We start from the raw sequence: 13,297 nt of genomic DNA, 5'->3' as shown, positions 1-13,297 counted from the left end.
CGGAGGCCACCTTCCTCGATGTTGACCTCCGCCTCAGACATGGCTACATCGGCACCTCCGTCCATATCAAACCTACTAACCACCAGCAATACCTCCACTTCGACAGCTGCCACCCATTCCGTACCGAGAAGTCCCTTCCGTACAGCCTAGCCACCCGTGGTTGTCGCATCTGCAGTCCCTCTCAAAATATACCGAGGCTCTCACTGAAGCCTTCACTGACCGTAATTATCCTCCCATCCTTGTACAAAAACAAATCTCTCGTGCCTTATCTTTCCAGTCTCCCACCACCTCCCAAAGTCCCACATTCCGGCCACTGAGGACCGTTCCCCTCGTAACTCAGTACCGTCTGGCACTGGAGCAACTAAATTACATTCTCCGCCAGGGTTTCGATTACCTCTCGTCGTGCCCTGAAATGAGAAATGTCCTGCCCACTATCCTTCCCACCCCTCCTACCGTCGTATTCCACCGTCCACCGAACCTACACAACATACTCGTCCATCCTTTCACGACCCCTGCTCCCGATCCCTTACCTCGTGGTTCATACCCCTGTAATAGACCATGATGCAAAACCTGACCCATACATCCTCCTACCACCACCTACTCCAGTCCGGTCACTAACATCACCTATCACATCAAAGGCAGGGCTACCTGTGAAACCAGTCGTGATTTACAAGCTAAGCTGCAACCGCTGTGCTGCATTCTATGTAGGTATGACAACCAACAGGCTGTCTGTCTGACAAACTGTGGTCAAAAAACTAGTGGACCACCCTGTAGCTGAACACGCTGCCAAACATGATATCCCTCATCTCAATGACTGCTTCACAGCCTGTGCCATACGGATCCTTCCCACCAACACCAGCTTTTCTGATTTGCGCAGTTGGGGACTTTCCCTGCAATACATCCTACATTCCCGTAACCCTCCTGGCCTCGACCTTCGTTAGTCACTGTCCTCACCCATCCAGCCTCCTCCCTGTTCCCATTCCAGCACTACACAGCCGTCATTTCACCGCCACACCCAGTCTTTTAATTTTATTTATTTTTATTTCTCTCCATTTTGCTACTTACCCCCTCCCCCCTCTGCACGTTGTCTCCTGCCGTCCGTCTAAACTGCAAGGATCCGTTATTGTACGATTATATGATAGCAGAACAAACACTGGTAGCAGTTACTTCTGTAAAATATCTGGGAGTATGCGTGCGGAACGATTTGAAGTGGAATGATCATATAAAATTAAATGTTGGTAAGGCGGGTACCAGGTTGAGATTCATTGGGAGAGTCCTTAGAAAATGTAGTCCATCAACAAAGGAGGTGGCTTACAAAACACTCGTTCGACCTATACTTGAGTATTGCTCATCAGTGTGGGATCCGTACCAGATCGGGTTGACGGAGGAGATAGAGAAGATCCAAAGAAGAGCGGCGCGTTTCGTCACAGTGTTATTTGGTAACCGTGATAGCGTTACGAAGATGTTAAGCAAACTCGAGTGGCAGACTCTGCAAGAGAGGCGCTCTGCATCGCAGTGTAGCTTGGTGTCCAGGTTTCGAGAGGATGCGTTTCTGGATGAGGTATCGAATATATTGCTTCCCCCTACTTATACCTCCCGAGGAGATCACGAATGTAAAATTAGAGAGATTCGAGCGCGCACGGAGGCTTTCCGGCAGTCGTTCTTCCCGCGAACCATACACGACTGGAACAGGAAAGGGAGGTAATGACAGTGGCACGTAAAGTGCCCTCCGCCACATACCGTTGGGTGGCTCGCGGAGTATAAATGTAGATGTAGATGTAGAACACTTCACTGACCGCCAGTCCCACCATACTATCCCTCCCCATCCCCGCCCAGTCGCCACTCCCATCATGCACTGGTGGTGATGTTCACAGTGTGGTTTCAGCTCTCTGAGACTGCCGACGTGCGTGCAAGTTGCGTTTGTGTGAATGTGTGTGTATGCGTTTGTGTGAATGTGTGTCTACTGCTGACAAAGGCTTTGTTGCCCGAAAACTATAATTGTGTGAATCTCTTTGTTGTGCCTATCACGACTCAGCATCTACGCTATATAGTGAGTAGCAACTATCCTTCTCTGTAATGTTCATTTTGCTGCATTTCAACTCATGTTTCCACTAATTTAGGGTTGTTGTTGTTGTTGTTGTTGTTACTGTGGTCTTCAGTCCTGAGACTGGTTTGATGCACCTCTCCATGCTACTCTATCCTGTGCAAGCTTCTTCATCTCCCAGTACCTACAGTGACCTATATCCTTCTGAATCTGCTTAGTGTATTCATCTCTTGGACTCCCTCTACGATTTTTACCCTCCACACTGCCCTCCAATACTAAATTGGTGATCCCTTGAGGCCTCAGAGTTTGCCCTACCAACCGACCCCTTCTTCTAGTCACGTTGTGCCACAAACTTCTCTTCTCCCCAATTCTATTCAGTACCTCCTCATTAGTTATGTGATCTACCCATCTAATCTTCAGCATTCTTCTGTAGCACCACATTTCGAAAGCTTCTATTCTCTTCTTGTACAAACTATTTATCGTCCATGTTTCACTTCCATACATGGCTACACTCCATACAAATACTTTAAGAAACGACTTCCTGATACTTAAATCTATACTCGATGTTAACAAATTTCTCTTCTTCAGAAACGCTTTCCTTGCCATTGCCAGTCTACATTTTATATCCTCTCTACTTTGACCATCATCAGTTATTTTGCTGCTCCCCAAATAGCAAAACTGCTTTACTACTTTGTCTCATTTCCTAATCTAATTCCCTCAGCATCACCTGACTTAATTCGACTACATTCCATTATCCTCGTTTTGCTTTTGTTGATGTTCATCGTATATCCTCCTTTCAAGACACTACCCATTCCGTTCAGCTGCTCTTCCAAGTCCTTTGCTGTCTCTGACAGAATTACAATGTCATTGGCAAACCTCAACATTTTTATTTCTTCTCCATGGATTTTAATACCTACTCCGAACTTTTCTTTTGTTTCCTTTACTGCTTGCTCAATATACAGATTGAATAACATCGGGGAGAGGCTACAACCCTGTTTCACTCCTTTCCCAACCACTGCTTCCCTTTCATGCCCCTCGACTCTTATAACTGCCATCTGGTTTCTGTACAAATTGTAAATAGCCTTTCGCTCCCTGTATTTTACCCCTGCCACCTTCAGAATTTGAAAGAGAGTATTCCAATCAACTTTGTCAAAAGCTTTCTGTAAGTCTACAAATGCTAGAAACGTAGGTTTGCTTTTCCTTAATCTTTCTTCTAAGGTAAGTCGTAGGGTCAGTATTGCCTCACATGTTCCAACATTTCTATGGAATCGAAACTGATCTTCCCCGAGGTCAGCTTCTATCAGTGTTAGTATTTTGCAACTGTGACTTAGGGTATCATATATTTTATTTGCCCCATCCGAGACACATACACGTGAAGCTGTGGTACAGTAACTTCCAGAGAAAGTACTTTTATCAGTACGGGCCGACACGTAAAATTTCTCCACGTAAAAGAATGTAAGAGATTGTGGAAAACTCCTGTTTAACGGAGACCAACTCTAGCTGGGACAGGCCCTCTCTCGCGAGCCCCTAGGGGGAGCCACAGCAGTACCCGGCAGCCGCCTGACCTCTCACTGCCTCCGCAGGCGCTGCCGCCCCCGTCCGGCCGCATGTCGGCCCCTCCGAGCACCGCCGACTGGCAGCGCCGCTATGGCCACATCCAGCAGCCGCTGCTGCAGTCGCCGCCCGCCCTCGTGCCGGTGTCGGCAGCCATCAAGGTCACCAGGGAGCCCGTCTACAGCAACCTCTCGGTGAGTCACTCCCTTAAAGGGTGGTTCCCATAACCCTAATACTTACTCTTCGCCGGCCAGTGTGGCCGTGCGGTTCTAGGAGCTTCAGTCTGGAACCGCGTGACCGCTACGGTCGCAGGTTCGAATCCTGCCTCCGGCATGGATCTGTGTGATGTCCTTAGGTTAGTTAGGTTTAAGTAGTTCTAAGTTCTAGGGTACTGATGACCTCAGATGTTAAGTCCCATAGTGCTCAGAGCCATTTGAACCATTTGAACACATAGTAGCAGTTCCCATATCTAATGGTCTGAATCATTGGGTTTTACTCATGTATGCCCAACCTCTAGTAATCGAACACTCGAGCTAAATCGGTTCTACTAATCTGCCTTCAGTTCTATTAATCTGGCTCAGGTGAACTGACTGTAAAAAGATGTCTAACACAAAAATACACTCCTGGCCATTAAAATTGCTACACCAAGAAGAAATGCAGATGATAAACGGGTATTCATTGGACAAAGATATTATACTAGAACTGACATGTGATTACATTTTCACGCAATTTGGGTGCATAGATCCTGAAAAATCAGTCCCCAGAACAACCAGCTCTGGCCGTAATAACGGCCTTGATACACCTGGACATTGAGTCAAACAGAGCTTGGATGGCGTGTACAGGTACAGCTGCCCATGCAGCTTCAACACGATACCACAGTTCGTCAAGAGTAGTGACTGGCGTATTGTGACGAGCCAGTTGCTCGGCCACCATTGACCAGACGTTTTCAATTGGTGAGAGATCTGGAGAATGTGCTGGACGGGGCAGCAGTCGAACATTGTCTGTATCCAGAAAGGGCCGCACAGGACCTGCAACATGCGGTAGTGCATTATCCTGCCAAAACGTAGGGTTTCTCAGGGACTGAATGAAGGGTGGAGCCACGGGTCGTAAGACATCTGAAATGTAACGTCCACTGTTCAAAGTGCCGTCAGTGTGAACAAGAGGTGACCGGGACATGTACCAATGGCACCCCCACACCGGGTGATACGCCATTATGGTGATGGCAAATACACGCTTCCAATGTGCGTTCACCGTGATGTCGTCAAACACGGATGCAACCATCATGATACTGTAAACAGCACCTGGATTCATCCGAAAAAATGATGTTTCCCATTCGTCTGTGCTGCTGCAAATGTCGTCGAACTGTTCGTGCAGATGGTTGTTGTCTTGCAAACGTCCCCATCTGTTGACTCAGGGATCGAGACATGGCTGCACGATCCGTTACAGCTGTGTGGATAAGATGCCTGTCATCTCGACTGCTACTGATATGAGGCCATTGGGATCCAGCACGGCATTATATATTACCCTCCTGAACCCACCGATTCCATATTCTGCTAACAGTCATTGGATCTCGACCAATGCGAGCAGGAATGTGTGATACGATAAACCGCAATGGCGATAGGCTACAATCCGACCTTTATCAAAGTCGGAAACGTGATGGTACGCATTTCTCCTCCTTACACGAGGCATCACAACAACGTTGCACCAGGCAACGCCGGTCACCGGCTGTTTGTGTATGAGAAATCGGTTGGAAACTTTCCTCATGTCAGTACCGGCGCCAACCTTGTGTGAATGGTCTGAAAAGCTAATCATTTGCATATCATGGCATCTTCCTCCAGTCAGTTAAATTTCGCGTCTGTCGCGTGTCATCTTCGTGGTGTAGCAATTTTAATGGCCAGTGGTGTACTCGATTATGTGTGGATAATTACTTAACGTCTTACTGGGCCCCAAATCCACACCTGACTCCCTAAGCACACACACTTCCTACAGCAACAAAAATTCCACAACTCCAGGCAAGTAACAGATGGAAGGAGCAATGTTCACAATAAAACAATAATTGTTTCTCCCTTAAAACATGACATTAATAGAATTTTGCACTGTGTATCTTTGAGGGATTGTGAAAAACTTTAAGATCACACTTTAATAGAACTGTGAGAAATGCAAGTTGTTACATTCTTCATCCATTTCAGTCTAGCATGCCCATCACCATATTTTAAATCCATGTGGAAAGTGTAGTTTTAAAATCTTCTACATTTAGGCAAGCTAACTGTCTTCAGAACTATGCGAAAAATGTGTTGAAGAAAAGGAATATATAGATAGTGAGCTTGAAGTGTTTTAGCTTGTAAACTGTACCTAGTGCTTAGGAGGTTATTAATATATATGTGATCTATGATCTAGTTCTGTGTGTGAGATTATAGAGTTCTGAATGTATATACAATTGTCGTAGACAGTGAACTTTTAATTTTTCCTCGGTACTTCCTCAAAGTAGTGCGTAGGAATTTGTTTTTCAGCCTTGGTGAGCTGAAATGTGGATAAGCAGTCTGCAAATTAGGAAAGTAACACACTTAGGACAATTTTCTGGTTGCTCATTTAACTAATTTACAGACCCTTGTGGCATGGATGTACGAGGTGTGGCTAGAAAAAAACCGGACTAGTACTGGTGAAACAATAAAACGAATGCAATAAGGCTGAAAGTCGCGTGGCCTGTCACGTGACTCTCGCTCCGCCTACTGCTCGAGTTTCATCTGCCTCCTGCACTCAGTCTGCCCGTGGCGTCTGTTTTAAGTAGTTGACGTTTTGTCTGTGCGTCGGAGAATGTTGAGTGTACAGAAAGAACAGCGTGTTAACATCAAATTTTGTTTCAAACTAGGAAAATCTGCAAGTGAAACGTTTGTAATGTTACAACAAGTGTACGGCGATGATTGTTTATCGCGAACACAAGTGTTTGAGTGGTTTAAACGATTTAAAGATGGCCGCGAAGACACCAGTGATGACACTCGCACTGGCAGACCATTGTCAGCAAAAACTGATGCAAACATTGAAAAAATCGGTAAACTTGTTCGACAAGATCGCCGTTTAACAATCAGAGCAGTGTCTGAGTTAACAGGAGTTGACAAGGAAAGTGTTGGGCAGATTCTTCATGAAAGTTTCAACATGAACAAAGTGTGTTCAAAAATGGTTCCAAAGTGTCTCACAATTGGACAGAAGGAACACCGAAGAATGATTTGTTCTGACATCCTGGAAAACATTGAAAGTGATCCCACCTTCTTACAAAATGTTATTACTTGCGATGAATCGTGGTTTTTTACTTACGATCCCGAAACTAAACGCCAATCGATGCATTGGAAAATTCCTGGTTCTCCACGACAAAAAAAAGCACGAATGTCAAAATCGAAATTCAAGGCAATGATGATTGTTTTTTTTTGACATCAAAGGGATTGTGCACATTGATTGGGTACCAGAAGGACAAACAGTGAATCAGCATTACTACATTAGCGTCCTGGCTACCCTACGTGAGCGAGTACGGAGAAAACGGAACGATTTGTGGAGAAAAAAGTCATGGATCCTTCACCAAGACAATGCCCCAGCTCACAGTGCGTTGTCAGTCAAGACGTTTTTGGCAAAACACGACATTTCCATCTTAGATCATCCACCCTACTCACCTGATTTGGCCCCCTGTGACTTTTTTTCTTTTCCCTAAAGTCAAGTCAGCTTTGAAAGGAACTAGATTTGAGACTGTTGAAGCAGTAAAAGAAAAAGCGACGGAAGTAATGTATGGACTTACTGATAATGATCTGCAGCATTGCTATGAACAGTGGAAAATTCGTATGGAGTGGTGTAGAGACCGAGGAGGAGAGTACATTGAAGGAGATAACATGAAATTGTAAATAAATCTTTTTTCCAGCATCAGTCCGGTTTTTTTCTAGCCGCACCTCGTACATCTACATCAGGGTGTATGTCTGGACAATTAAAAAAAATTCCAACATCTCCTGGTTAAGAATGCACTTTTTCCCCACGTGAAAATACACTTCTTCCAAGGTGAAAATACACTTATTCCTTGATAAGCGACAGTGTAGTTTCCCTTGGAGCTGTAAAAATATCAATCCTTTGAAAGTTTTTATACACCAACATAGAAATTCCCAGAACCTTAGGAAAGAGACTTGGCATGGGGGGAAAATATGTTTTGGAAGGATCTTTGAGGTGCAGCAACATGTATGCTGTATATTTCCATGTTACAATACACTGCATACTTTCATCTTACAAAAGTATAAATTCAAATTCCAACAAACATAGCATGTCAATTTCGAAGCATGAAATAGAGATTGCAGTGTGCTTTTGCAAGCTAATCATAGTTGATTTCACGTACTCTCACAACTCAAAGACAGTAGATATTCAGAGCACAGGACATGTGACATGGTGAGCCAGTAGCGTCACTGTTAAGTAGTGTGAACACACAAGTGGGAAAAGTTGATTGAAGATTAATAAGCTAAAAGAAAATCTAGGCTTTCACATATAATATTGGTCTTTTTAGTGTGTGTTACACTTTAAGATGTTGTTGTTGTTGTTGTGGTCTTCAGTCCTCAGACTGGTTTGATGCAGCTCTCCATGCTACTCTATCCTGTGCAAGCTTCTTCATCTCCCAGTACCTATGGCAACCTACATCCTTCTGAATCTGCTTAGTGTATTCATCTCTTGGTCTCCCTCTGCGATTTTTACCCTCTGCACTGCCCTCCAATACTAAATTGGTGATCCCTTGATGCCTCAGAACATGTCCTACCAACCGTGCCTTCTTCTTGTCAAGTTGTCCCACAAACTCCTCTTCTCCCCAATTCTGTTCAATACCTCCTCATTAGTTATGTGATCTACCCATCTAATCTTCAGCATTCTTCTGTAGCACCACATTTCTAAAGCTTCTATTCTCTTCTTGTCCAAACTATTTATCGTCCATGTTTCACTTCCATACATGGCTACACTCCATACAAATACTTTCAGAAACGACTTCCTGACACTTAAATCAATACTCGATGTTAACAAATTTCTTGTCTTCAGAAATGCTTTCCTTGCCATTGCCAGTCTACATTTTATATCCTCTCTACTTCGACCATCATCAGTTATTTTGCTCCCCAAATAGCAAAAGTCCTTTACTACTTTAAGTGTCTCATTTCCTAATCTAATTCCCTTAGCATCGCCAGACTTAATTCGACTACATTCCATTATCCTCATTTTGCTTTTGTTGATGTTCATCTTATACCCTCCTTTCAAGGCACTGTCCATTCCGTTCAACTGCTATTGCAAGTCCTTTGCTGTCTCTGACAGAATTACAATGTCATTGGCAAACCTCAAAGTTTTTATTTCTTCTCTATGGATTTTAATACCTACTCCAAATTTTTCGTTTGTTTCCTTTACTGCTTGCTCAATATACAGATTGAATAACATCGGGGAGAGGCTACAACCCTGTCTACTCCCTTCCCAACCACTGCTTCCCTTTCATGCCCTTCGACTCTTTATTATAAGTGCCATCTGCTTTCTGTACAAATTTTAAATAGCCTTTCGCTCCCTGTATTTTACCCCTGCGCCTTCAGAATTTGAAAGAGAGTGTTCCAGTCAACATTGTCAAAAGCTTTCTCTAAGTCTACAAATGCTAGAAACATAGGTTTGCCTTTCCATAATCTATGTTATAAGATAAATTGTAGGGCCAGTATTGCCTCATGTGTTCCAACATTTCTACGGAATCCAAACTGATCTTCCTCGAGGTCGGCTTCTACCAGTTTTCCCATTCATCTGTAAGGAATTCGTGTTAGTATTTTGCAGCTGTGGCTTATTAAACTGATAGGAAGCAGCAAAATCACTAAACGTAAATATGGGTCACTATCCCCCTTCCCACTACAACCCAAATTGCTCCATGCGTGCACGAATCTGGCAGCTTGGGTGCGTCAGAAAAATTTTTCTGGGTAGAATGACTGCTTCTTGTTACTGCTGCAGCCACACTTCAAGTAGCCAGAAGCGCAAGTTACATCTCATACAAAAGGTACTGCTCAATATAATAGAGGGACACATTCCACGTGGGAAAAATTATATATAAAAACAAAGATGAGGTGACTTACCGAACGAAAGTGCTGGCAGGTCGATAGACACACAAACAAACACAAACATACACACAAAATTCTAGCTTTCGCAACCAACGGTTGCCTCATCAGGAAAGAGGGAAGGAGAGGGAAAGACGAAAGGATGTGGGTTTTAAGGGAGAGGGTAAGGAGTCATTCCAATCCCGGGAGCGGAAAGACTTACCTTAGGGGGAAAAAAGGACAGGTATACACTCGCGCACACACACACACATCCATCCACACATACAGACACAAGCAGACATACTTAAAGAGAAAGAGTTTGGGCAGAGATGTCAGTCGAGGTGGAAGTGTAGAGGCAAAGAAGTTGTTGAAAGACAGGTGAGGTATGAGTGGCGGCAACTTGAAATTAGCGGAGATTGAGGCCTGGCGGATAACAAGAAGAGAGGATATACTGAAGGGCAAGTTCCCATCTCCGGAGTTCGGATAGGTTGGTGTTGGTGGGAAGTATCCAGATAACCCGGACGGTGTAACACTGAGCCAAGATGTGCTGGCTGTGCACCAAGGCATGTTTAGCCACAGGGTGATCCTCATTAGCAACAAACACTGTCTGCTGGTCATTCCCACATAGAATGCATCACAGTGTAGGCAGGTCAGTTGGTAAATCACGTGGGTGCTTTCACACGTGGCTCTGCCTTTGATCGTGTACACCTTCCGGGTTACAGGACTGGAGTAGGTGGTGGTGGGAGGATTTCATGAAGGATGGATCTCATTTCAGGGCAGGATTTGAGGAAGTCGTATCCCTGCTGGAGAGCCACATTCATAGTCTGGTCCAGTCCCGGAAAGTATCCTGTCACAAGTGGGGCACTTTTGTGGTTCTTCTGTGGGGGATTCTGGGTTTGAGGGGATGAGGAGGTGGCTCTGGTTATTTGTTTCTGTACCAGGTCGGAAGGGTAGTTGCGGGATGCGAAAGCTGTTGTCAGGTTGTTGGTGTAATGATTCAGGGATTCCGGACTGGAGCAAATTCGTTTGCCACGAAGACCTAGGCTGTAGGGAAGGGACCGTTTGATGTGGAATGGGTGGCAGCTGTCATAATGGAGGTACTGTTGCTTGTTGGTGGGTTTGATGTGGACGGACGTGTGAAGCTGGCCATTGGACAAGTGGAGGTCAACGTCAAGGAAAGTGGCGTGGGATTTGGAGTAGGACCAGGTGAATCTGATGGAACCATAGGAGTTGAGGTTGGAGAGGAAATTCTGGAGTTCTTCTTCACTGTGAGTCCAGATCATGAAGATGTCATCAATAAATCTGTACCAAACTTTGGGTTGGCAGACCTGGGTAACCAAGAAGGCTTCCTCTAAGCGACCCATGAATAGGTTGGCGTACGAGGGGGCCATCCTAGCACCCATGGCTGTTCCCTTTAATTGTTGGTATGTCTGGCCTTCAAAAGTGAAGAAGTTGTGGGTCAGGATGAAGCTGGCTAAGGTAATGAGGAAAGAGTTTTAGGTAGGGTGGCAGGTGATTTGCAACTTAAGTTTTATTTTTGTTTTATTCTCTCGTTTATATTTTACTGCTGCAGTAGCAGGATACAATAAAATTCTTTGTTAGACTATCAGTTCTTATGAGACAATATTACAAAAATTTAACTCAAGGCTAAAACAATGAAAGACTCCCAGAATCCAAAAAATTAGCAGCTTTTTCCCAGTTTTCTCCCAGATAATAAAATTCCTGGTTTTTTTTTTCCAGATTTCTGGTTGTCACAGAGCATGTATACCATTTACATCTATATTAGTACTTTCCACAAGCCACCTGATGATGTGTGGCAGAGGGTACTTCTGACACCACTAACTGATTGCCCCCTGCCCTCTTCCACTCGCAAATGGCACATGGGAAGAATGACTGTTGGCAAACCTCTGTATTGTCTCTTAATTTCTCGAATCTTCTCATTGTGGTCATTTTGTGAGATGTATGTGGGAGGTAGTAGTATTTTGTCAGATCTCACAGAATGTTCTCTCAAAACTTCGATAGTAGATCTCTCCGCGATGCACAGTGTCTCTTATATACTCTTATACAGCATCTGCCATTGGCATTTGTGGAACATCTCTGTAATGCTCTCGCGTCAACTAAATAATCCTGTAATGAAACATGCCACTCTTTGTTTTCTGTTTGCAGAATCCATGTTGACTGAGAGTTTTTTCCAAAAGCATCATAATTGTTGAGCATAAAAAATGTTTAATAAGTTTACAACAGATGGACATCAATTATTTTCATCTGTTCCACAACACTTCCTGAATACTGAAATGACCTCTGTGGTGTTTTTGTTTTCTTCAGTTGCTAGCTTCCCTTTATTCCTCCAGCAAACTATGGTAAACGGCTGCTGCAAAGGGAGCAAGTTCTTCTGCATAATCTTTCTAGAATCTTGCATGTTAGTTCCAATGTCTTTCCACTACTCAGCGATTGTAATTGCTTTTCTATTCTACAATCAGTTATCTCAATATCCGCCATTTTGACATCTGTGCGATGATTGAAAAGAGGACTGTCATGGTGAAATAGTTTTGGAAGACCGAATTCAGTATTTCAGCCTTCTCTCTGTTATCTTCTGTTTCGGTGCCAGTATGATCACTGAGTGATTTTGAACTGGTTACTGATTCCACATGAGATCAAAATCTCTGAGGGATTTTACTCTGACTGGTTGACAAAATTTTACTTTCAAAATCAAAAATAGCATGGCACAAAAATGAGAAGTAGAACCTGTCTACCCAAACATCTACCAGTGGTGTACAAAATCTTTGATTCTATCTTCAACCCAGACATGTGATTCAGTTTGTACAGGATATATAGAGACCCATAAGCGCTCTCTCTACTTTACCTTTTGAACCATCTTCAAAGGAAGCATATGTGGAAGCGATAGGAAAATCAGAGAAATTGTGGTTCGCACCAAGGATTTTCATGTACTTTTCTTTTGAAAAGATGATTCAGATGGTGGGGCGGTTGTAAAGCTGCAGTGTTCTCCACAGCTCACTATGATCTGGAATATGGCATGTAGATGCAGGTGGCAAAGTTCCTCCCAGTTACCAAACATAATCAGTCCATGGAGTAATTCAGCAATAGGTATTATTTGCTGGGTTCTTCTTGTTTTGCAGAAATTGCAAAATGTGAGTTGCACCACACGCATAGTTGGCAGTAGATCTCACTATGGCAGAACAACATAACAGAATAATCAGGCACTTTAATTTTCAAGCATAATGACATCCAACCAAGCATTATTCTGACAAAGACCTTCATAAGACATTAAAAGGGCAAAGCTACTGAGATGTGTAACCATCACTGTGAGAAATCTTATAATTTTTTCACAGATAATTCATTTCACTTCTTTGTTAAAATACGAGTTATACTGGCATTTATTATAAAGTATTAAAATCATAAATTACTAAATATTGCTGCCTAGTAGCAATAGCAATACAAATTTAGTGAAATTTCCTTTTGTCTTAAACAAAAACATGGTTTTGGTTTTTAGGTTTCCATACCTGAATCAGAAAATCGGAACCTTCTAAGGTCACTTTGTTCCCCGTCTGCCTGCCTGTCTGTCAGACTGTTTCAGACTCTTTTTTTAGGAATAGGGTAGATGTATCAAGTTCAC

The 13,297-nt window shown here is 43.6% G+C and overlaps 1 protein-coding gene across 1 annotated transcript in view; it reads left to right on the top strand.

Annotated features, from left to right (window-relative positions):
- LOC124553492 (protein PRRC2A-like) overlaps positions 1–13,297 on the top strand; it is a 1,723,518-nt gene that overhangs the window by 117,274 nt on the left and 1,592,947 nt on the right. Inside the window, exon 15 of the mRNA XM_047127347.1 lies at positions 3,628–3,792. Within this exon, the coding sequence (XP_046983303.1) occupies positions 3,628–3,792 (165 nt within the window). The remainder of the gene's footprint in view (positions 1–3,627; positions 3,793–13,297) is intronic.

Source organism: Schistocerca americana, chromosome 11, assembly GCF_021461395.2.
Source record: "Schistocerca americana isolate TAMUIC-IGC-003095 chromosome 11, iqSchAmer2.1, whole genome shotgun sequence".
In the NCBI taxonomy this organism is placed as follows: domain Eukaryota; kingdom Metazoa; phylum Arthropoda; class Insecta; order Orthoptera; family Acrididae; genus Schistocerca; species Schistocerca americana.
Note: the sequence above shows the minus strand (reverse complement) of the source record. Positions and strands in the feature narration are given on the sequence as shown.